At 49.1% G+C, this 25,042-nt stretch overlaps 1 protein-coding gene across 1 annotated transcript in view; it reads left to right on the top strand.

Moving 5' to 3' along the window:
• LOC138567860 (uncharacterized) overlaps positions 1–25,042 on the top strand; it is a 330,507-nt gene that overhangs the window by 211,139 nt on the left and 94,326 nt on the right. The window contains exon 4 of the mRNA XM_069646349.1: positions 23,376–24,376. Within this exon, the coding sequence (XP_069502450.1) occupies positions 23,431–24,376 (946 nt within the window). The 5' untranslated portion in view covers positions 23,376–23,430. The remainder of the gene's footprint in view (positions 1–23,375; positions 24,377–25,042) is intronic.

Below are 25,042 nucleotides of genomic sequence, written 5' to 3'. Positions count from 1 at the left end.
GCGGAGAAATAGAATTATACCTGTGCTTCAGTGAACCACGTTGTTTCCTCGGGCTACGTGATGATCGTAATAGGGGGGACCTATCTCTGACAAGCCTCACTTTTTTGCCCCTGGGTCTCTTCTCTTTTCTGTGTCGAGTGATTCTACGTTAGATCAAGCCTCCTTATATTCATCCATTTCTGGCAAGAGATGTTGAGTAATGTTTATATAGTTCTTGTCTGCCAGAAAATCTTCAGCAGTAATCAGTGATTTAGGCAACGTCTCCTGTGTCGGATCATGAGTTGTTAAGACCTCCTGACTCACTAAGATTGGCTGTGGTGCTTTCATATTGGAGGGTTCCTTTAGTTGCGTATGTACAGAAGATTAACTTGCCCCTGTAGTCAAACCCTTTTTTGAGGTGGTAGTGTCTTGATGTTTGATGAGTACTTGGCTGCTTTTAATTTCTGTTATTACAGATTTTACACCTCCACCAGCGATAGGATTTTTTTCTTCCGTGCAGCATTTGAGAGGAGACCCTATGATAATACACGATTGTTCTTCGGTCTGAAACCTGTGGTTCTCTACTTTGGAACCTGCTGCGTTATTGGCTGGTTGGCTCTGGGAGTTCTGTGAAAAAGAGAACGCTTCAGATTGAGTGTTTCTCACCCAATCTGCACGACCTTGTTGGAAATTAAATACACTGAAATTTCCCCGATTTTGGTTAACCATAGGTGGATGGGTTACAGATACGTTTTCCGTGTAATTCCGCTGGATTGTTTGGGTCGCTGCATTTTGTCTTAACTTCCTAATGCTTGGCTGGGGAGAGTTTCGCTGGTCCTGTGTGACTGAGGTGCTCACTGAAGATTCTGACCCTGAATTTTGGGCCTTGATGTTTTTTTTCCATAGCTGTGATGTAACCTTCTAGAAAGATCAACTTTGTATGCATCATTGCAGATATGGTGCTATAGTCCTTCAGAGTGTCATTTAGTGTCTCGTAGAGTTTTCCAAATGGTGCTAATGCAATAGTAACTGCTGACATAATGGTTAGCCAGTCTGGTTTCTTAGATGGCGTTTCTTTTGGTGCGGTAAATGGTTGTTCGCTTTGTCTCCGACCCTCAGAAGCGTATTCAAGGTAATATCATGGGTCGCTGACCGTGATGGCGACTGATTTTTTTGGAGTGCCTCTTTTACTTTGCTGAGTGTGCGGCAAATTTCTTAGAGCATCTTTATCTGAAGTCGAACGGGAGCTTCCTGATCTCCGCACACAATTAGCGACAAAGGTCTTGCTTACAACCTGGGATTAATGGTAGGAAATGGACTCGGATTTCCTGGGGTCGGTGAAATAGATTCCCCTCCGCCCTTACAGTGCGGGGTTGGTTGAGGAGGGGTTAAATCGAGATTGAGTTGAGGGAGAGCACTAGGGCTCTCAAAACTTGAGGTCGAGCAGGCAACATTAGTTGTTTTTTCCTTTCTCTTAGAACAGAGAGGGGATTGAGGGCACTGAGTTTTTCCTCGTTCACACTCAGCTCCGAATGCTCCGAAGGGCGATCTTCCTCTGTAGAGGGTTGAATACTCTCCAAAGGTCTAAACTGCTTCAGTGGTAAATTGTCCTCAAGATTTCTTCCTGTTTTGCAGATTTTTATAGCTGGAGGAGGATCCTGTATCGCTTCCAGTATCTCTGCATCGGATAGTTCTTCCAAAAGGTCATGTTTCCGTTTTCCTTGCCTTTTGAAAAAGTCTTTCAGCAAGTTGCAGTGCGCCGTTTTTAAAAAGGGTTTCTTTAATGTAGCACTGTTATTTCTTTTATTTTTGGCACCAGTCCATCGTCTAGAGTTCTTTTCTTCAGGTGAAGGACTTGAGGTTGTTGTTAATACCTGAGGATGTTTTTCTGTTAATAATTTTTTTTTGCGTCGAACCTCTGCTGACTTGGAGATATGTTTGTTTTTTTATTTTTTTTATTTTATGTCTGTAGGAACATCAGGCTTTTCCCTCCCCTTACTCTTTTCTTCAAGCTGGTTTATAGGGAGTATCTTGTTTGCCTCTGTAGAGTTTTCTATTTGGTGGCAGCTTTCTTCCGTGGTCTGACCCCTGGACATCACTGTCTGCGTGCACCTGCACAGAGATCGCGAATAAGCCACTCCTCCCGGCCAGCTCCCGCTCCAACGCAGACGCCCGAAGGGCCGGCGGCTGGAGCAGGAGTGCAGAGGTTGGCGGGGCCTGCACACCTCCCAGCGCGCAGGGCCTCGCCAGGTCGTGAACGCCAGTAAGTGCTAGGTCGGGCCCTTGGGACGGGCACGACTTTCTCGCAGTCGCTGACTCACAGAGGGTCGGCCCCACCAGCCCGGACCTATCAAGGTCACCTGTCTGCATACTCATTCCCGTTACCCCTGCCGGAGCATTCACCCTCGCCATCAGCCCTTCGAACGGCGGCACTGGGACACTCTATCAGCAGAGAAGCTGGGCGGGATAGCGTCCGAGTTTCGTGCATCTTGTGGTGGGGCCATAGTTACCGCTGTAGACTTGTCAGCTGCTAGCCCAGCTGGGTGGCGTTGGTTGGCACTGATCGGGCCGTTGCCCCTTGAGGCTCTGTGGCACTGTTCTCAATAGGAATGTTAGTCGAAGTTAGCAAATGCGTTTGTAAAGGCAAAGAGGCAGCACCAGGATCGAAGTGTAGCAACAGCTCCGACGCCGCGACTGGAGCAGACGAAAGGCGGCCTCTGCTCGGTGGTCGGAAAAAAGGTAAATCTCGGCTAGGAGGAACGAGACGAGAACTTCGCAGACATCTTTTCTTGTCGTTCCCCTCGGACGGCGGCTTCAGTAAGGTGCTTGGCACATGTTGGAATACATCAGGCTCATTTCCAGCCTTCCAGTCCGGCCAAGGACTGCCAAAGACTGCAATTACCTCTGCGAGCAGCTCTGCAAACATTGGTGGGGTTTTATGGATCCTCCCACAATAGTGAAACCGGCAGAAAGACTCTGGAAACAAGGAGCACAATGCAGAGAGCAGATTGCCAAAGACTGCAATTACCTTTGTGAGCAGCTCCGCAGCCACTCCCGGACGTTGGTGGGGTTTTATGGATCCTTCCACAATAGTGAAACCGGTAGAAAGACTCTGGAAACAAGGAGCACAATGCAGAGAGCAGACTGCCAAAGACTGTGATTACCTCTACGAGCAGCTAATGCCCGCAATTGTACTGGCACATATTAAATGTGGTCTACTTTGAAGAGTGAAATTGTTTGCATTACATTTTGTGCACAGCGCGTATTTGTGGAACTATTGTATGGTTAGTACAAAAGAAAAAGGCGCAGAAATAGGTTGGGACTGTTGGTGTGTGACAAGATTGGAATTAGAGGTGTTCTCTCACTCTCACAGGCTATACATTAATTGTTATCTAGCTACATATAAAGGAAAAACAGAAAAGGTGACATCATTAATGTGTATAACTTGTCACAACAAAGCTGACCCCACAGAATCGTCTCTCATACCTTTTGTGATAAAAGTGAATCGGGATATAAACCTGGCAAGTGGTCAGGGGTGGGATAAAAGGACCTAGAGACGCATGGAATCCACTGCAACATTCCCATAATAATGATTTGCTGATGGTGCCAGTGAATGGTTGAACATTATCCGACAGGGCTGCAGCTCCTACGTTGGAACACAACCTCAGGAACTGATCTCTTCGTGGTTCAAGTTCAATACTGCCCTCTGGTGGGTGTTGTGTCCTCACCCCGGAGGGTCGGGTGAGGAACCCGCACTCGCTCCTGCATGCAAACACGCACACCTGACACACATGCTAGGACGACGCGGGATGCGTTGTTGCCTGGTCCGCGTCCCGGCGGGAACTGCCGCACGGGCGCGGTTTATTCCTCTGCGCATGCGCGGCCGGGAACGAGGCTCGCGCATGCGCCGACCGCTGTGGGGACGTCACATCCCTTCTTTTTTTTGTGACAACAAACAGCAGTGTAGTACGAACAAATTGTACTCACGTGATCAAACGTAACAGTAATACAAACATTGCACACCATGTGTAGGCTTCGGGACAACCTAGGTCAATCGCCCGAGTCCATAACATAGTCTTTGAAATGAGCCGGAAGTCTCCTTCCCCCTCGAACTGGATATCCTCGCACAACCGTGGGCACGAGACAGTCAGCGCCACAGGTAGGGTCCGGATCCCTCGACGGCTCGCTCTCCTGGATCTCTGGGCTTGATGCCCGCATCGAGGACTCCCCTGAGGTCCGAGCTTCAGGCACGACATCCACTTTCTTGAAGAACGATCGATTGCGGGTGACGGTGCCACGTTCACTGGCTGCAGTCACCATAGTGCCTTTCACATGGGTCACCTTCCAGGGGCGTGGTTCAAATGGCAAGGACAGTTTCCCTTCCGGGTGCCGATTCTTGATGAGCACGGAGTCTCCGACTTGTATCTCCTTTTCTTGCAAACCTCTCCGTTCGCTCTACTTTTCGTTGCGTTCCGCCCGTTCCTCTCGGACTTTCTCGTCGTCTATAACTCCTGGTCTTCGGTTATCCACTTCCGGTATCATCCCTCTCGGGCAGTGCCCGAAAAGTGCCTCGGCAGGGGGAACCCCGTGGACTGGTGAGGGGTTGTGCGGTACACTCGAAGGAACTCCACCATTCTCTTTTTGAGGGGTTCTCCCTTGCTGGCTGAGATTCGCATCACCTTGTTGAGCGTACGCATCATTCTTTCGGCCTCACCATTTGCCCGCGGCTATAGCGGGGACACTCTCCGATGTTTAATCCCCCTCTCACTCAGATACTGGGCAAATTGGCAACCGGAAAAAGCTGGTCCATTGTCTGAGCACACGATGTCGGGAAACCCATGCGTTGCGAACATTCTGTCCAACGCCGCCGTGGTGTACTCGGTGGCCGTCGACTCGACCACCTCCACCTCCGGGGAACCTCGACCATTGATCCACTGCCACCAGAAAATACATTCCCCGCCCCGTCGCGCCAAAGTCCATGTGTACCGTACTCCACGGCTTTGTGCTGCGCTCCATCGAGCTGATTGGTGGTTCTTTGTCCCCTGGCGTAGCAGCTTGGCAGACCAGACATCTCTTTACAAAGCGCTCCACCCTTTCTTCCAGGCCTGGAAACCATACTTTTGGCCTCAACCTCGCCTTTGTCTTCACGACCCTCTGGTGACCAATGTGCGCCAGCTCCAGTATCCTCAGCCTGAGCTCTCGCGGGATGACGATCTGTCGGCCCCTGAGTAACAGCCCATCATCGGAGATCAATAACTCATCTCTCACCCTCCAGAGTGCCTGTAGATCTTTCTGGGCCTCCTCCTGGCGTCGCAAATTATTGCGCAGGACTTCCCTCCAATCTCCACTTCTCACCGCAGCCTTAATGATGTCGAAGACCTCATCTTTGCATGACTCTGTGGCGATCGCCAGTATCGACAGTGCCTTGGGGAGCGCACCTTCCACTATCTGGCAGAGTAGACCGTTGCATTCCATTTCACTGCCGTCTCCTTCTGCACTTGCTTTGTTGGGATGCCTTGACAAATAGTCCGCGGGATTATTGGTCCCGGGTCGGTATACCAGCTTCACCCCGTACTCCATTAAGGCCAGCATCCATCTCTCAATGCGGGGTGGGGGTTTTGATGATGCACCCGCTAGTATTGGCAGCAGCAGCTTGTGGTCGGTGACCACCACTACAGGTTTGCCCAATATGTATAGGCGAAAATGGCGACATCCCCATAGGATGGCCAGGGCTTCCCTTTCTATCTGGGAGTATCTCATCTCTGTGCTGGATAGTGCTTTGCTTGCGTATGCAATTGGTCTCATATCTCCACGCTCATCGGGTTGTAACAGCACTGCCCCGACACCGACTGGGCTCGCATCCACCACTACCTCCGACTCCACCGCTGGGTTAAAATATGCCATGGTGTCGCCATCCGACAAGGCGTTCTTTAGGGCCTGGAATGCTTCTTGTTCTCGTGACTCCCATTTCCACACTACCTCATTTTTTGTTAGTGCCCTGAGAGGTTCCGCCATTGACGCCAGTCCTTTTATAAAACGCCCACAGTACGTCACCATCCCTAAGAAGCTCCTCACTTCCGTAGGGGACTGTGGTGCCGCTGCTTCCCGAATGTCTCTGACTTTTTCCGGATCTGGCGATATTCCTGCGGCCTGGAAGATGAAGCCGAAAAATCCAATCCGGTCTTTGAAGAACTCGCACTTTTGGCGGTGCAACGTGAGTCCCAGGTCTTTCAACCTCTTCAGAGTACTTTCTAGACGTTTTAGGTGCTCTGCTTCTGAGTTTTCAAATACCAAAATGTCATCACTCATGTTTAGGACACCTGTCAGCCCCGCCAATGCTCCTCTAATAGTGTTCTGGAACACTTCAGCCGCAGATGATATCCCGAAACTCAACCGTTTGAATTGGTACAGGCCCTCGTGTGTTGTGAAGGTTGTAATGAATCTTGAGTCGGGGTGGAGCTCCAGTTGGTGGTATCCCACTCGTAGGTCCAGCTTGGAGAACACACGTGCCCCTTGAAGCTCACCTACAATGTCGTCGAGGGTTGGTGTTATATGTCTTTCCCTCTTAATCGCCGCATTGGGGAGGCGCATGTCTACGCAGATCCTCACTGCTCCTGGCTGCTTAGGTTTGGGGGCGACTACTATCGGTGAAACCCAGGGTGTGGGCCCTTCCACCCTCTCAATGATATCCATATTAACAAGCGACCGCAGCTCTTCTTCTACTTTTTCCCTGAGATGGAACGGAATTCGTCTGTGTTTCAGAGCGGTCGGTCTGATGGTGTCGTCGATGTGCAGCCTTATCGGGGGCACCTTCAGTTTCCCTACTCCTTCGAAAATGCCAGCATATTTGTCCAGCAGGCACTCGACGTCTATTTGATGCACTTTCAGTGCGAAATGCACCAACCCAAGAGCCTCAGATGCTGCGCATCTGAGTAGTGAATGAAGACTCACGTCCGTGACAAAAAAATGTGCTTTGATTGCTTTGTCACCCTTGGTGACCGGCGTGACGAACACACCCTTGATGGGTATCGGGGTGTCGCCTCCAAACGTGAATATTTTCGCCCGGAAGTTTTTGGTATTGTTCTTCGGCCAATACACATACACATACGGAGGCTCCAGTGTCAATTAAAACCTGTGTCGGCACCCCTTGTATGTCCACCATGCACTTGGGTTGCCTCTTCTTCCTGGTTCCTGACGCTAAGTTAGATATGAAGAACACTTCTTCATCTTCCTCCTCCTCTTCCTCAGCTCGCTGCAGCCTTTGTATTTCCTGTTCGAGAGCGGCAATGCTTCGTAGTCTTCTGGATCCGCCGCCGCGACTTCTTGCTGGGCCTCTCTGTACAGATACGGGGGCTGGGGCACGGCACATACGGGCATAGTGCCCTGGTTTATCGCACCGGCCACACGATCTTGATTTGGCCGGGCATTCCTCCGAATGTGGCAGGTCATAGCCGCAGTATTGACATATGGACTCCGACCCTGGAGGATTGCGAGTTTCTAGCCTGTTCTTGTAACGCTCACCTGATTCCCGTAGAGGCGCCGGTCTTGACTGGGCGTATACCGTATCTTCAAAGGTGATGTGTAACACACGGTTGGCTCTTTGGGCTGGACCTCTGTGCACTGTATGTCTGACTCGAAGGGTAAGATGTCTGCAGATAGAAAATATGGGATTAATGAACTGGATTATTAAATGTCTCTCTCTTCTTCCCTTTCTCTTCTCCTGTAGAACCCCAAAGGTTAACGCTCTCACCTTAGGTAAGTGAACGCCGTGCTCTCCATCTGCCTCGGGGCAGGGTGCTGTAACCAGTTTCTTCACTGGATAAGGGGAGCAGGCCTCTTGACTTCAGAGGACTGCTGTCCGTCGTTTACTGCACGAACGGTAAGTTTCGAGTAATTCTAATGTCTTTAAAAGTCTTTAGTAATGATGTCTCTTGTTTTGCAGGGTTCCGGCGATGGCGGATGACGGGCTGAAGTGAGTTGAAGATGGAGCCCGTGTGATGAATAGAAGCGCCTGGAAGCACGTAAGTAAGCGCTTGTTGCCTGCTTCACGATGCGCTCTAACTGTCTTTTTATTTTGCAGGTACAAGTTCGAACGGCTGCAGGGTGCCGGAATACCCACTGGGTTAGATGTGGGAGGAGTAATGGCACGTGAGTATTAAAGTTCCCCAATGTCTTTAAACGCACCTTGTTTTGTCTTTCAGATGCGGGATGCAGCGCCGAAGGCCTCCGGAGCGTGCGAAGAGTTGGTAAGCTTTTGTCTTTCAGATGCCGGAATGCAGTGCGAAGACCTCCGGAGCGCACGAAGAGTAGGTAAGCCTTTGTCTTTCAGATGCCGGAATGCAGCGGGAGGCGTTGGTGACAGCCGATGGACCAGGTAAGTGAAGCGCTGTCACTGAAGACCGTAATGCTAACCTGTTCTTTCTTGTCTTTATAGGTGTTGCTGAAGACTGGATTCAGGATGGTAAGCCTTTTTCCTTAGGCCCAGGATCAGATGCAGAAGACACGATGAGCGTTCTGCTGCAGAGGATGCAGAATAACGCAAAGCAAGATTCATCCATCGGGTGTGGTTTAAATAGCCTCCTGTAGTGCTTAGGTGTCTCCTTCCACAGCCACGCCTAGGTAAGAAAAGAGTTCCTGCTTTCCAGAAGAGTTCCAGTGTTCTGAACCTAGGGAGTGGCTCCTGCCCCACCCAACAGGAAAAGTAGTTCCAAACAGAAGAGGATCAGAGGCTCAACTGGCAGGCAAGTAAGCAGCATGGTCTGCTGCAGGTAAGTCCACCCAAGCATTATGAGCCCGGCGCTTCCAGCGCTGGGACTGGGCATATTTATGAGCCTGGTGCCACTGGCGCCAGGACTGGGTCCAAAAGGTCCCAATTGGGACTGGTTGGCACTCGGAACCTGGGTTATGGATCTGCTTCCAAGGGAGTTGGGAAAACCCTGACCTTTTGGAAGCAGAGATCATGACAGTACCCCCCCTCAAGGCCCCTCCCAAACCGGGCTTCTCCGGGGGTTTTGGCTTGTCAGGAAATGTTCGGTGAAATCTTTTGATTAGGCGAGGAGCGTGGACATATTCAGCAGGTTCCCACGATCTCTCTTGGGGGCCGTAGCCTTTCCAGTCAATTAGGTAAAATAGTTTAGATTTGGAGATCTTGGAGTCCAGAATGCTTTTGACTTCAAACTCGAGTTCTCCATCAACTAGGATGGGTTTTGGAGATTTAGTTAGTCGGGTTTGAGGTTGCACGGGTTTTAATAGAGAGACGTGGAAGACCGGATGTATCTTCATGTGCGGGGGCAAGTCCAACTTGACCGCTACTGGGTTTACTATGGTAGTGATGGAATAGGGACCAAGGTATCTTGGGTTGAATGTGCGTGGCCCTTTTAGAGGTAGATATTTGGTGGATAACCAGACTTGATCCCCTACTTGATATTGAGGGGCTTCCTTCCGATGTTGATCTGCTACTTTCTTGTATTGTTCTTTAGCCCTTTGAAGGTGAGAAACAGCTTCCTTAAAGGCTTGGGTGATTGTAGAATGCAGGTAGTCTACTGCTGGTGTTTCAAGATCTTGGAGGGGATCCAACTCCGAGGTTCGAGGGTGACTGCCGTATAAAAGAAAAAACGGGGTTTTCCCAGTTCCCGAATGGACAGAGTTATTGTAGGCATATTCGGCTATCCAAAGGATGTCTTTCCAAGTTTTTTCAGTTTGTTGCAGCATGCAGCGTAAATACTGTTCCAGAGTTTGATTGGTCCTCTCGGTTTGTCCGTCGGTCTGAGGGTGGTGACTGGTCGATAGTCTCACATCAATTTGAGCCGACCGACAGCAACTTCGCCAAAAATGAGAAATAAATTGACTACCTCGATCCGAAATTAGAACCGAAGGAAAACCGTGCAGTCGGACGATGTTTTCGAGAAATTCTCGGGCCAGAGTTGCTGCTGTTGGCAAGCCTTTGAGCGGAATGAAATGCGCCATCTTGGAGAATAAGTCCACGATTACTAGAATCGTATTGTATCCGGAGCATGGAGGTAGATCGGTGATGAAGTCCATAGAAAGCATATGCCAAGGGCGAGGTGGGATGTCAATAGGGCGTAAGAGGCCTGCTGGTCTTTCCTTTTGACTCTTGTTTTGGGCGCATACTCCACAGGACATTATAAAGTCTCTGATATCTTTTTTCCAAGACGGCCACCAGAAGTAGCGCTTGATCTTTTCTGAGGTCTTGGCCATACCGGGATGTCCTTCCATTAAAGAATCGTGATAACAAGAGATTACTTTTTTCTGTAAATCTGTGCTGGGCAGGTATAATCGTTCTTGGAAATACAATAAGTTGTCCTTTACTGCAAAGTCCTTTCCCTGCAGATGCCAATTCTGTATGTCTGCTGGAGTTACAAGTTGCCTGGCTTTATCCTTAACTTCCTCTATGGATTGTGTGGCGATTACACCCATAATTCTTTGTTCGGGAATGATTGGTACAGGTTTAGGGTTGATCAAGTGTTCTTCCACTCCCATCCGAGAAAGGGCATCAGCTTTACCGTTTTTTGTACCAGGTCGATAGGTAATTATGAAGTCAAACTCGGCAAAGAATAATGCCCAACGGAGTTGTCTAGAGGATTGGGCTTTTGTGGTTTTCAAATATTGCAGGTTTCGGTGATCCGTAATCACAGTAACGGTGTGTCGGGCCCCCAGCAGATAATGCCGCCAAGCCTTAAAGGCAGACTTGATAGCCAGAAGTTCCTTGTCAGTAATCGTGTAATTGATTTCAGGAGGCGAGAATTTGCGGGACCAAAATGCCACGGGATGCAACTGATTGGTTACCGGGTCCTTTTGTGATAGAACTGCCCCCATGGCAAGGCTTGAAGCATCAGTTTCCACGATGTAGGGGAGTTCGGGGCGAGGGTGTTTTAAGATTGGTGCAGAGATGAATTTAGTCTTCAAATCCTGGAAAGCTTGTTCCGCCTCGGTAGACCATTCAAAACGTTTGTTTTTCTTTAACAAGGCAGTGATGGGCTGGACTATTCGAGAAAATTCGGGGATAAACCTGCGGTAAAAGTTAGCGAAGCCTAACATGCTTTGCACACCTTTTACGGAGGATGGTGATGGCCATTTGAGAACTGCATCGACCTTCTTTGAATCCATACGCACTCCGCTAGGTGATAATATGAATCCTAAGAATTCAACTTCAGTCACGTTGAAAACACATTTTTCCAACTTAGCGAAAATTTTGTGTTGACGCAATCTTTCGAGGACCATTTTCACGTGTTTCCGATGTTCAGATTCCGATGAAGAATAAACGAGGATGTCGTCAATGTAAACAACAACACACACATCTATGAGCTCTCTGAGGACATCGTTCATAAAATATTGAAAGGCGGCCGGGGCATTGCAAAGTCCGAAGGGCATGACCTGATATTCAAATATCCCATATTTGGTGCGGAAGGCCGTCTTCCATTCATCGCCCTCTTTTACTCGTACCAAGTGGTAGGCTCCTCTAAGATCCAGCTTTGTATATATGCATGCTTTTCTGACCTGGTCCAGGAGTTCAGGGATCAAAGGTAACGGATATCTATTCTTGACGGTGATCTGGTTCAGGGAGCGATAATCTATACAAGTTCTAAGGTCTCCTTCCTTTTTTGGAACGAAGAACAAAGCTGAAGAAGCAGGGGACTTGGAAGGACGAATAAACCCATTTGCCAGGTATTGATCCAGGTATTGTCGAAGGTGAAGGTTCTCAGGCTCGGTGAGGGCATAAATTCTACTACAAGGAGGAGTAGATCCAGGTATCAGGTCTATCTGGCAGTCATAAGACCTATGAGGAGGTAGAGAGTTAGCCTGATCCTTCCGGAAAACATCTTGGTATTCTAGGTATTCGGGAGGTAACTGGGGAGTCTCTGAAGAAATTGCTGCCAGTGCAACACCAGGTGGAGGGTGACAAGTAGAGACACATTCTGGAAACTGGACCGTTCTTGCTCGCCAATCGATCAGAGGATTGTGTTTCTCTAACCAAGGTATTCCTAGAATAATCTGAAACTGAGGAGCCTTGATCACATCGAACACAATCTTCTCATGGTGTCCATCTTGACTTACTAGCGTCACTTCTTGAGTGGTATGCGTTACTGGTCCGGAGGCTATCTCCGTTCCATCCACCGTAGTAATGACGTCCTTTACAGCTTTGGGACAAAGAGTTAGATTCATCCTCAAAACCATTTCATGATCCACATAATTGCCGATGGCACCGCTGTCGACGTAAGCTTCAATTGCATGTAATCGATCCGGATTATCAGGGCTAATGAGGACCATAGGTATCACGAAATGCGAGGTCACGGAACTGGTTTTCACGCTCGGCAAGAGGACCTCTATTCTTGTCGGGCGAGGTCGTTTCCCTGCTCAGAGTTTGTAACTTTGGTAACTGCAGCTCCTACTGCCTTCTTGGCAGGTTTCACCGGACAGTCTCGAAGAAAGTGCCCTGAGTTTCCGCAATAGAGGCATAATTGCAACTGTTTTCTCCTTTCCCGCTCCTTTTGTGTTAGAGGACCTTTCAGGCCCCCTATTTGCATGGGTTCCCCGGAGTCTACTCCTTTGGAAGGAGTCGGCGGTTTGGAAAATACTCGAGCATCAAACTTGGAACGATCGGCCTTCCTGTTCTGCAGTCTGTGATCTATTTGAACGACTAAGTCTATATAGTCCGAACAATCTTGTGGGGGATTCACTACTTGGGCTAACACATCTTTGAGCTCCCCACATAGACCTCTATAAAACAGCGTAATCCTTTTGTCCTCAGGCCATTGAGTTTCCACTATCAGTCTGTTGAAAGACGCAATATAAGCCAAAAGGTCTTGATTACCTTGTCGCAACGAAAGCTCATTGTCCAAGGCCTGCCCCTGTGAATGTCTTGCGAACAGTTTTTCCATACTGAGCTGAAAAGCTTGAAAATCATGGAGGACCGGATCATCTTGATTTACTAGAGGGATCGACCAGTCTGCCGCATTGCCACTAAGGTACGAAAGCACGAAAGCTACTTTAGCTTGATCAGTTGGAAAGGCTGCTGGCCAGCATAAGAAATGCAACCGGCACTGATTGATAAATACTGCAAACCTCTTTGGGTCACCAGAAAATCGTTCGGGCGGAGCCAGAGGTACATTCCCAGGTAGGTTGATCTGCACTGGATTCATAGAGGATGTAGAAGGAAGATTTCCCCCAGATGCGGGTAACGGGGTCTGTCCGGCTTGTGACTGTAGCAATTGTCTAGCGAGATCATCTGTTCGCTCCTTGGAAATAATCAGTTCCCTTCTTAGAGCGTTCGTTTCCTGACGGGCTGCATGCACTTCTGCCCTAAGTTCCCCAAGTAACTGGGCTAGCTGGTCGGTATCCGAGGTTTCCATAGCGCCTGGACGGGAGTTTTGCGGTAGGCTTTGCGTTCTGTAACGCTCACCTGATTCCCGTAGAGGCGCCGGTCTTGACTGGGCATATACCGTATCTTCAAAGGTGATGTGTAACACACGGTTGGCTCTTTGGGCTGGACCTCTGTGCACTGTATGTCTGACTCGAAGGGTAAGATGTCTGCAGATAGAAAATATGGGATTAATGAACTGGGTTATTAAATGTCTCTCTCTTCTTCCCTTTCTCTTCTCCTGTAGAACCCCAAAGGTTAACGCTCTCACCTTAGGTAAGTGAACGCCGTGCTCTCCATCTGCCTCGGGGCAGGGTGCTGTAACCAGTTTCTTCACTGGATAAGGGGAGCAGGCCTCTTGACTTCAGAGGACTGCTGTCCGTCGTTTACTGCACGAACGGTAAGTTTCGAGTAATTCTAATGTCTTTAAAAGTCTTTAGTAATGATGTCTCTTGTTTTGCAGGGTTCCGGCGATGGCGGATGACGGGCTGAAGTGAGTTGAAGATGGAGCCCGTGTGATGAATAGAAGCGCCTGGAAGCACGTAAGTAAGCGCTTGTTGCCTGCTTCACGATGCGCTCTAACTGTCTTTTTATTTTGCAGGTACAAGTTCGGAGCGGCTGCAGGGTGCCGGAATACCCACTGGGTTAGATGTGGGAGGAGTAATGGCACGTGAGTATTAAAGTTCCCCAATGTCTTTAAACGCACCTTGTTTTGTCTTTCAGATGCGGGATGCAGCGCCGAAGGCCTCCGGAGCGTGCGAAGAGTTGGTAAGCTTTTGTCTTTCAGATGCCAGAATGCAGTGCGAAGACCTCCGGAGCGCACGAAGAGTAGGTAAGCCTTTGTCTTTCAGATGCCGGAATGCAGCGCGAGGCGTTGGTGACAGCCGATGGACCAGGTAAGTGAAGCGCTGTCACTGAAGACCGTAATGCTAACCTGTTCTTTCTTGTCTTTATAGGTGTTGCTGAAGACTGGATCCAGGATGGTAAGCCTTTTTCCTTAGGCCCAGGATCAGATGCAGAAGACACGATGAGCGTTCTGCTGCAGAGGATGCAGAATAACGCAAAGCAAGATTCATCCATCGGGTGTGGTTTAAATAGCCTCCTGTAGTGCTTAGGTGTCTCCTTCCACAGCCACGCCTAGGTAAGAAAAGAGTTCCTGCTTTCCAGAAGAGTTCCAGTGTTCTGAACCTAGGGAGTGGCTCCTGCCCCACCCAACAGGAAAAGTAGTTCCAAACAGAAGAGGATCAGAGGCTCAACTGGCAGGCAAGTAAGCAGCATGGTCTGCTGCAGGTAAGTCCACCCAAGCATTATGAGCCCGGCGCTTCCAGCGCTGGGACTGGGCATATTTATGAGCCTGGTGCCACTGGTGCCAGGACTGGGTCCAAAAGGTCCCAATTGGGACTGGTTGGCACTCGGAACCTGGGTTATGGATCTGCTTCCAAGGGAGTTGGGAAAACCCTGACCTTTTGGAAGCAGAGATCATGACAGTTCTGGCCCCACTTGTCTTTTGTGTCCCCACGTCTGCTAATGGCATACGCCTCGTCCGCCATACCTGGGCGCCTGGCTGCGTCCATCTTTGCGCCTCTCGACTCCGCCAGTTCAAACGTCCTGCCACTATCCAGTATTTGTGCCAGCGTCCATCCCGGTTCTCGCAATACTTGTCTCCTTAGCTTACTCGAGCTACAGCCCTGTATTACCTGGTTCTGTATCATAGACTCATCATTGTCTCATCGGCATGCTGTGGCCATCATTCTCAACCCGGCACAAAACTGATCAAGAGGTTCTTCATCTTTTTGCTTCTCCCCACAGAACAGGAATCTCTCATAGTCCATATTCGACTGAGGTATGAAGTGGTTTTCCAAAGCCGTCTTGACCGTAACATATGTGACTACCTGCAGATTGCATGCCTCAAAAATGCGAATGACGTCCAGCCCTGCCGAATACAGCAAATTTGCCCTTTTCGCGGCATCATCGGTGATGCCGGTCGCTGTAAAGTACATTTCAAGTCTTTTAATCCAGAGCAACCATCTTGGCCCCAGTTTCGATGGGGGTCCCGACACATCAAACTCCTGCATCGGTAACAGAAACCCTTGTTGTGGCCCCGTTGTGCCACGTGCAATCTCCACTTCCCCATCGCTGTCTGCCATTGTTGCAGGTCACACAGGCACCTCTAGGTGTCACAGAGGCCGCAAACCTGATATGTGGGGCCCCAGCGCTGTGTTCTGGCCACTCCTTTCTGTGTCAAAGTAGAGGGTCGTCCCCAGGTGGGTGGGAACGACCAGGGTTCCAAAAATTTGCCGCGTGGCAGAAGCGCAACAGCGCACGAGCACCTGTGCAGGCCGCTACTGTTGCTTACTCGTGGCGTTCGTGCCGGGTCCGTGTCATGCCACGATATGCAGCACCGCTGATCCGACGTTCGTTGTACGTTGGGGCGAGCGTAATCGTGGCGCTCCTCCTCGTCGCCAGTTGTTGTGTCCTCACCCCGGAGGGTCGGGTGAGGGACCCGCACTCACTCCTGCATGCAAACACGCACACCTGACACACATGCAAGGACGACGCGGGACGCGTTGTTGCCTGGTCCGCGTCCTGGCGGCAACTGCCGCACGGGTGCCGTTTATTCCTCTGCGCATGCGTGGCCGGGAACGAGGCTCGCGCATGCGCCGACCACTGCGGGGACGTCACATCGGGCATTGAAGAAAGATTAGAATGCAATTGTAAGCTCAGAAGATCACCATTTAAGTTATTGAAACATACTTTTAGCTCCCAAATGATGAACTCCGCAAAATTAATTAATTACCTCTAATTTCAGAAGGAAGATTCATTGCAAAAGGTCTAAAAATAATGAGATCCATCACACCGGGCAGGATTGATATCTGTCTTCAAGATGGTTCCCTACTGAAGGTCATAATGGCGGCATTTGCAGAGCTGGGTGTCTTCATTTCACAAATCACGTCTGGCAAAAAAGCCAACTACAGAGATATCTAAAAGGGCGTCTTAACACTAACTGCAGGAGAGCGAGGAAAAACTTGTTTGATTAATGGAGAGCAGTAATGCCCCCAGAAAGTAAAAACAGAATGATTGTAGAGAACATAGACACTCTATGTATAATAGGAAATGTGAAATGGAAAGGGACGCTTGGGATAAAATGGAGGGGATAGATGCCTGTAAAGATACAAAGTTCTTCTGGAGAATGGTGACTAATGGTCTGAATGACAATCTGCTGGAAGAATCCCAAGATACCCATATCTGCTCTGTAGAGTGTGCTAAATACTCTATGGCCATCAAGGCAGAAGAAGGTCAAGATGGTATGTTCCGCAACATGTAGTCATGCATTATTTTCTGACATTATAGTGTGGGACAAAATATTTGCCTCCTCAACCATTGCAAAAGTTTTGTTTTTTTGAATTACCTTTACTGGTTGGGTCTTTATTTACTTTTTTTTCTCATTTTGTACTTGAAAACATTTTATTTTAAAACTTTCTTTTTTCAAATTGAGCAACAGAAACCTCTGTATGCAGAAACTGCTGGTCTGATATTAACTTTATCAAATTAAAGGGCATAGATTTGATAAGAAGAATGCTCCTTTCAGGGCTCCCGGTGAAAGGACAACAAAACCTAGAAACAGGGAGGATAGCTCAGTGGCAACACGTTTGTCATGGAAGCAAGACAACGCAGACAAGCACAGGTTTGAATCCCAGTCCCACGCTAAGAGACTAGTCTCTAGCATTAAGCGCATAATAAAAGATTCCATGATAATTTTCAAGGGTGAATCTCACTTGCTTACAAACCCACCGAAAGGAAGCACTGTGAGAAACTGTCAAGACGTGATCTTCTGCGTGGGCGAAATACGTCCGTCCCCAAGCACCAGTCAGAGAAGTGAAAACCACTCCCTGACCAGTTATTAGGCCACAGGTGGACTGGAACGGCAGCACTGGATCTTCAGGCAGCTAGAAAGAAAGGAACAATGTTAGCACACAATACACAATACTACCAAACAAGTATGGAAACAGGTAATGTGACCTACCTAGCAAGGTGCCAAAGGCTGGGAAATGGAGGGAAGGAGGGAAAACCCCAGAAGTGGGAAAAACTCCCCCAGGAAATGAGTGTGCAGTAGATGGAAAGTGTTCCAGTAGATGTTCCAGTAGAAAGTTCCAGGAGAAAATCCAACAGAGAAAAAATCAAGTCCAAAGTACTTTCAGAGATTGAAAGTGCATCCAGGTCGCCAAAACAGGAAAAATCCAGCAGCAGTGCAAAATGGAAAAAAGCTAAGGTCAAGAAAAACACAAGTTAGCCAGTAATCCAGGGGAGATCCAAATAGCAATCCAGAGGAAAGAAGAGCCAAGGTCAAAAGCACAGAACACAGGGAATCAGGAAGGAGGAGATCCAAAACGCCACTCAAAAACAACAGCTGAGTAGAGGGAAGTTGTGGCTTTTATGGAGCACTTTTTGGTAGTGTTAAATCACGTGACCTGGCGTCGGTCACAAGAGCGAGGAGTGCCTTCCTCTCGCCGTGTGTCCTGGAGTCGCCATGGCAACTGCCAGCAGTAACGTAACAGAAGCCGAAATGGCAGCGCAGGAGAACCGCAGCACCTTGGAGCCCCCTGCAGAAGTGGAGGCAGAGCAGTAGAGCGGCCCCGGAGTCAGCACAACAACAGGAGCCTGCGGGGCACCCGACTCCGGGACCGCGAGTGTGGTAAGTGCATGACAGAGTCCCCCTATAAAGGTCCCTGACCCCATGGGCGGGATGGAAATTCACAATGGAAACGATACACTAGGATGGGGGCATGGACATTATCTGCAGGTTCCTAGCTCCTTTCTTCAGGCCCGAAACCCTCCAATAAGGTATTGTCGGCGACCTCTACAATAACAGGAATCAAGAATAGCGCAGACCTCATATTCATCATTAGAACCCTGGACAAGAGGCAGAGGTGGCAATGCTATGCGCGTAGAGGGAGGGCAAGGTTTCAGGAGTGAGGTGTGAAAATCAGGGTTTATGCGCCAAGAGACGGAGACTGCCAATCGAAAAGAGACAGGGTTATTGAATTTGGGGACCCGATACGGGCCCACAAAGCAGGGAAGAAGCTTGCAGCAACCCGGGATGCGGAGATGCCGTGTCGACAACCAGACCCTGTCGCCGATCACATAAGGTGGGACCGGACGTCGATGTTTGTATGCTGTATGGCACATGGTGGCCTGGGCGTCCCAAAGATCCGGCAGTGTCTGTTAATGAATCTCCGTAAGATCTCTTAAACAGGAATCAGCAGCCGGAATGAAAGTGGGCAGCAGACCCATAACAGTAAGAGTACGGGGATGCTGACCATACAGAGAGAAGAAAGGAGGGAAGCCGGTTGAAGAATGAGATGTGTTATTATAAGCAAACTCCGCTGTACACAGGACATTGAACCAGGACTCTTGCTGTTGCAAACACAGACAACGCAGATACTGCTCTAATATCCGATTGACGTGTTCCATTTGGCCATCAGTTATGGGATGGTATGCCGAGGAAAAACACGCATCGATACCCAAAAGTGCAGTGAGTGCCCTTCAGAAGTGAGACATGAATTGAGAACCCCTGTCTGAGATAACGGACGGGAGACCAAAGAGACTGAAGACATAGTGAAAAAAGAGATCAGCCAGTACCGGAGCAGAAGGGATGCCAGAACAAGGGACAAATTGAGCCATTTTCATAAAGCAGTCAACCAAAACCCATATAGTGTTGAAGTCCTGGACCAAAGGCAGATCAGTGATGAAGTTCATCAAGACCATGTGCCAGGGTTTATGGGAGATTGGCATGGGTTGGAGTTGGCCTAGGAGTTTGCCTCTTTGGTTCTTGCCCTGTGCACAGATAGAACATCCATCAACGTAGTTACTGACATCCCGATGCATGGAGGGCTAAAGTCTTTCTTTGGCCGGGATGTCCATTGAACAGGGCATCGTGTGACCATGCGAGAGCCCAGAGCCTAGTGTGATGCGTCGGTAGGAACAGACGTTCTTGAATGAAGGGTAGACCCTCAAAACATGTGGCGTTCCATTCCTGTAGGGTGGATGGATGTTGCGAGATCCACTCACAGACCTCGGTTATCAGACTAGGTGGTTGAGTACATAGACAAAGTGTTTCTGCTCTAGGATGGTCTCAGGAAAAATAGGCAGTACACCCCCCGCCCCCGCAAGAAAGATGGGATAAAGCATCCACCTTGCCATGGGTGGCCCCTGGAAGATGTTCGATACAGAAATCAAAACGGCGAAGAATAAATGCCAGCGATCTGCCGGCCGTTGAGACACTTCATGGAAGCCAAGTCCTGGATATTACGGTGGTCGGAGTACACCGTCACGGGCCACTTGGCTCTGAGTTGATGGTATCTCCATAACTGGAAAGCGTCCTTCACTGCCAGCAGCTCCTTTTTGGTTACTGTGTAATGGAGTTCCAAAGGAGAGAATTTGCGAGAGTGGTAAGCCACTGGATGCAACAGGCCGGTGTTCGGACATGACTGGGACAAAACTGCACCTAGAGCAAAAGACAAAGCATCGGCCTCTACCACAAACCGAAGGTCTAAATTGGGATGTTGCAATATTGGGGCGGATGTAAATGCCGTTTTCAATGTGCTGAAAGCTTCCTGTTGAAGCGTGGTCCAAACAAATGGCACTTTGGGGCTCGTAAGTGTGGTCAAGGTGGAGACAATAGTCGAGAAACCAGAGATAAAACATCAGTAAAAATTAGCAAAACCCATAAGAGATTGCAGGGCTTTTAACATAGTTCGGATGGGCCAATCTAGAATGGATTGAATCTTGTTAGTATTCGTGGACAACCCCTGGGCCGTAATGTGGAATCCGAGGAAGTTGATCTCGTTCACATGAAACATGCATTTTTCTGCTTTTGCTTAAAGGGCATTGTTCCTGAGATGGGAGAGGACTTCCCTCACAAGTCGTACGTGGGTGTGGTAGGACGGGGAGAATATCAGTATATCATCTAGATAGACTATGACATACAAATCTATGATATCGTGGAATATGTCATTCATGAATCTCTGGAAAGTGGCAGGTGCATTACACAGCCCAAAGGGCATGACTGTATATTCGTAAAGACCATGGCAAGTGCAGAAGGCAGTCTTCCACTCATCGCCTTCCCCCATACGGACTAGATTGTAGGCCCCCCCCCTTGAGGTCTAGTTTAGTAAATATGGTGGCTTGTCATAGTTTTTCTAGCAATACTGAAATCAGAGGACAGGGAAATCGATTTTTTTGATGGTGACCTGATTATTCCTTCTGTAATCCACACACAGGCGAAGGTCCCCTTCCTTCTTGGGCACAATAAAAATAGGACTAGCGGCCGGGGATTGTGAAGGTCTAATGTGTCCGACACGAAGAGAAGTGGCAATATAGTCTTTTAGTGCTTGGTCTTCAGTGGGGAATGATGTTCACTTTATATGGCATCTAAACATTGGTGAATGGCTGCAGTGGCGGCTGACATGTCAGCCCACAGTACCGTAATGACCTGCACTAAGGCGGCTACTGGGTCACCGGCGGCGGTGTCCATAGTCCACGCGCAAGAGAGGGTGGCTTCTCAGTTTGTCAAGACGTGATCTTCCAAGTGGACTAAATACCTCCATCCCCAAGCACCAGTCAGAGAAGCGAAAACCACTCCCTAACCAGTTATTAGGGCCACAGGTGGACTGGAGGAACTGGAGCACCAGATCCTCAGGCAGCTAGAAAGAAAGGAACGATGTTAGCACACAATACGCAGTGCTACCAAAAAAATATGGAAACAGGTAATGTGACCTACCTAGCAAGGTGCCAAAGGATGGAAAATGGAGGGAAGGAGGGAAAACCCCAGAAGTGGAAAAAACCTCCCCCAGGGAAATGAGTGTGCAGCAGATGGAAAGTGTTTGAGTAGAAAGTTCCAGGAGAAAATCGAACAGAGGCAAAATCAAGTCCAAAGTACTTTCAGAGTTCGAAAGTGCATCCAGGTCACCAAAACAGAAGGGAAAATCCAGCAGCAGTCCAAAATGGGAAAAAGCCAAGGTCAAGAAAAACACCAGTTCAGCCAGTAATCCAGGGGAAATCCAAATAGCAATCCAGAGGAAACAAGAGCCAAGGTCAAAAGCACAGAACACAGGGAATTAGGAAGCAAGAGATCCAAAACGCCACTCAAAAACAACAGCTGAGAAGCACTGGGTAGAGGGAAGCTGTGGCTTTTATGGAGCACTTCCTGGTAGTGTTAAATCATGTGACCTGTCGTCGGTCACATGAGCGAGGAGTGCCTTGCTCTCGCCTTGTGTCCTGGAGTCACCATGGCAACTGCCAGCGGCAACGTAACAGGAGCCGAAATGGCCACGTGGGAGAACCGCAGAAAATTGGAGTCCCCTGCAGAAGTGGAGGCAGAGCAGCAGAGTGGCCCCGGAGTCGGCGCAACAACAGGAGCCTGTGGGGTGACCGACTCCAGGACCGCGAGTGTGGTAAGTGCGCGACAGAAACCCAATATAGTATGAACGACTGCATGGTAAAGGTACGAGACCATGCCATAGACAGGACAGTACAATAGTCGGAGTACACAAAAAGCTAGGAGCCTTAGACTGACTATTGGAGGAGGCCTGTGAAAAATAACAATATACAGCTGAAACCTTTGGTTCACGGATTATGTGGGTCCTCCACAGGGTGTAAGTGGCGATTTAGCAAGAGCAGAGAATAAAATGAGAGAGGCCAAAGGAGCGACGATAACCTTGGAGAAAAGACGCTGAATATAACAAAGGCTCATGAGATAACCACAGAATTCCCGCAATATGTGACAGGATCCAGTCTCATTACTAGTACGGCGGTGTGGGGACAAAACGGAGGTAATGCATTACTGCACCGCCGAACTATGATTTTGGTGGTGAGTTGGAGGAAAAACCTCCAGAAAAATGCTGGAGGTAATTCTGCCGTTTTACCAAAAACAATCGCTGGAATGGGGACTAACACCGCCATGCCAGCACATTTAATCCGGCAGTAATTCTGTGGACCAAGTAACAGTACTAGTAATTCCATTTGGCAGTATTCCAGCCGATTTACAACCGGAATACCGCCAAACTTGTAATGAGGCTCAAACAATGTTGAATGGCCTCGATCTGCGTCTGCACTTTGCGGCCCTAGGAGGAGGAAGTGATTCTAGCACCGAAGACCAAAGCCAATATAAGTGAGATGAAGCTGGCATCCAGAAAGCCGTTAGAGTTCCTACGGAGGGGCGCAGAAGGAGCACAGTCCCGGTGGTACTTCGAGATGGAGCTTGAGGGAAGGAACTTGTGGAGCTGCTGCCTTGAGGAAAGTAGTCACCGTGGCAGTGCAAAAAATATTGCCGTTCCCCCGGTCTGTGCCATCAGACGCTGAAGAGATGGCACACTTCAAGCCATGAGAAAGGTTTTGTGCAATGTAAAAACCCAAGCACAATCCGGCACCTGCAGGGCTGAGAAAAGTGTAAGGGCAGCGAATATCTGCTCACCCAGGCTGAAGTGTCAAAGGAATTTATGAAAGAAATCAGAGATCATGCTCCACCCAAAGCCTCTTTTAGCACAAGTCGGGAGTTGTGTCCCTTACTGTACCCTTGCTTTGCCCTGTATGAAAACATAATTTTAGATTTTAATGTAGTTCTTAGTTAACACATTTTGTACTTTTGGGATTTTGCCCGGACATTAATTTATATTTTGTGTAACTTGCCGGATGACTCTCTTAAACCCTTCCCCTGAGTCAGGGATAGCAGTGAGCTCTGCAAAGCTACCACCAGCAAGCGCCATGGGCCTCTGAAAGATGTGGCCTTCCACTGTGAGTAACTTCTGAGGGCCAATTTAATGGGAGTTTTGGTGATCATTTTGCCCTTATCCTGTCTCTATCTAGCAGGTGAAAACAGTACGCAAACATTTTAATGGACTCGCTCTGTAAGACCTTAGATTTGAGTTGATTGTTGAATAGATGTCCTGGCTGCCCCATGTTGTACACTATGCCAAATCACTCAGTGGCTCTGATTGGCTCATCTTTTTCTGTTTTACAGCTGCCCTATATGATGCAGAGAGAGATTTAGGCGGGTCTGCTGAGATCACGTGGCTATGGATGAAGAACGTTGTGGGAGAAGGCACCATGGATCGGCGAGTCCCACCCACAGCACCTTCTATGACTACACCTCTGAGGGGGTGGCGGTCAGGGCTTCCACCAACACAGCAAGTTACCAGCCTCCTTATGGCGATGCCAGAACCACTGGTGCAGATGTCGTAGCCCAAAGAACCAGGGACCGCTGCAACACTTCCAAGCCAAGCTGGTGCAGACTGCGGGTGGAATTCCAGCACCAGCAGGATGAGTTGGCGGCAAGCCAGAAAGCCACTGACATGAGCTGGGCATATGGATTCCCCTTCCAAGGAAATTGGGGAGACAGTTCCCTTGGGCTCAATCCCAACGCAAATAAACTGGACTCCTTCTCTGATGCCTTCCCCAACAAGACCTTTGTCCGGCAAAGCCAGGAGGATCAGAGTTGGGATACAGACAATTGCCAACTCCAACTGTTCTGTCCAAAGAGGGCCTTGTACACCGACACAATGGCATTGGATGATCACGTCACAACCTATGGTAGCAGAACCAACCTAGGCTCCCCACACTCGGGAGCTTGGCAGCAACACCCGCAGGTTATCTACATGCAGGAAACACGTAGGGGCCCACAGCACAAGCTGCTACCATCAGACATTCGTGAGATTGTGGAGGAGCAAAGAGTCCACCACAAGATGAATTTCCAGCACAGTCACCCTTTGTCCCATATGCCACCGGACACTCAGTACCACCCATCAATGCCTTACACCAGCCTTCCAACCCATGAGGCCAGGGGGTATGGGCAGTTCTTGGAAGAGGATACAACTGGCCTCTCCCGACTGGTCAAGGCCAGCCATCCAGCGCTCAAGGCTGAACCAGCAGAGTGCCTCTACCAGGACTCCCAGCCGTATGCACACGTCATGCAGGAGCTGAACTCAGGTGGAAACACAGGGCAGGAGGAATACCTGGGGATGGGTGAGTTCCCGCATAGGAAGGATATCAAGAAAGCTTTCAGTCTTTAGCTATGCACAGCAAGGTTAGAAGGCCATGAGATTGAGGGATGGACAGCGACATCTAGAGACCACTAGATCCAGAGGTGGATAGAGGGGACGTGACCACTGAAGGTCTTGAGGTGAATAGTGAATAAGATGATCAGGAGGTCAGCCGATGGCAGAAGACCCCAATGTCATTTAGTGGTAAAGGAAAGTACAAGTTAGTCAATATAGTTGTGATGCTAGGAGTTATCCAGCACTCCACTTCCATGCGTCTGTTCTAGAGACATTCAGGATGAAAGAGTGGGGGTTGGATAGGTCAATGGGGAGCGAGGAAAAAAACAAGATGATGGTGCTTTTGCATTGGTGCATGCAGACCTGAGATACCCTGAGCTCCGCATGCAGGTATTGTCTAGGTTTACTGTGTCGATAGCATAGAGGCAATTGTGTGCGGAGGGGAGCCTCGCGTGTGCAAGTGCTAAGGTGCACTGGCCAGGGCTATAGTACGTAGGTTGGTTGTAGAGATGTAGTGTTGTGTTGTTTGATGTCTGGGATCTGTGTTCACTGGACATCTGTACATGAGGTTCCTTCAGACCTCATAGCAGGATGGTGTACCAGCAACTTCCTGCTAAATGAGTAGGTTTTCACA

This window comes from Ambystoma mexicanum, chromosome 2p (assembly GCF_040938575.1).
Source record: "Ambystoma mexicanum isolate Mex_15411 chromosome 2p, UKY_AmexF1_1, whole genome shotgun sequence".
NCBI classification, from domain to species: Eukaryota; Metazoa; Chordata; class Amphibia; order Caudata; family Ambystomatidae; genus Ambystoma; species Ambystoma mexicanum.
Note: the sequence above shows the minus strand (reverse complement) of the source record. Positions and strands in the feature narration are given on the sequence as shown.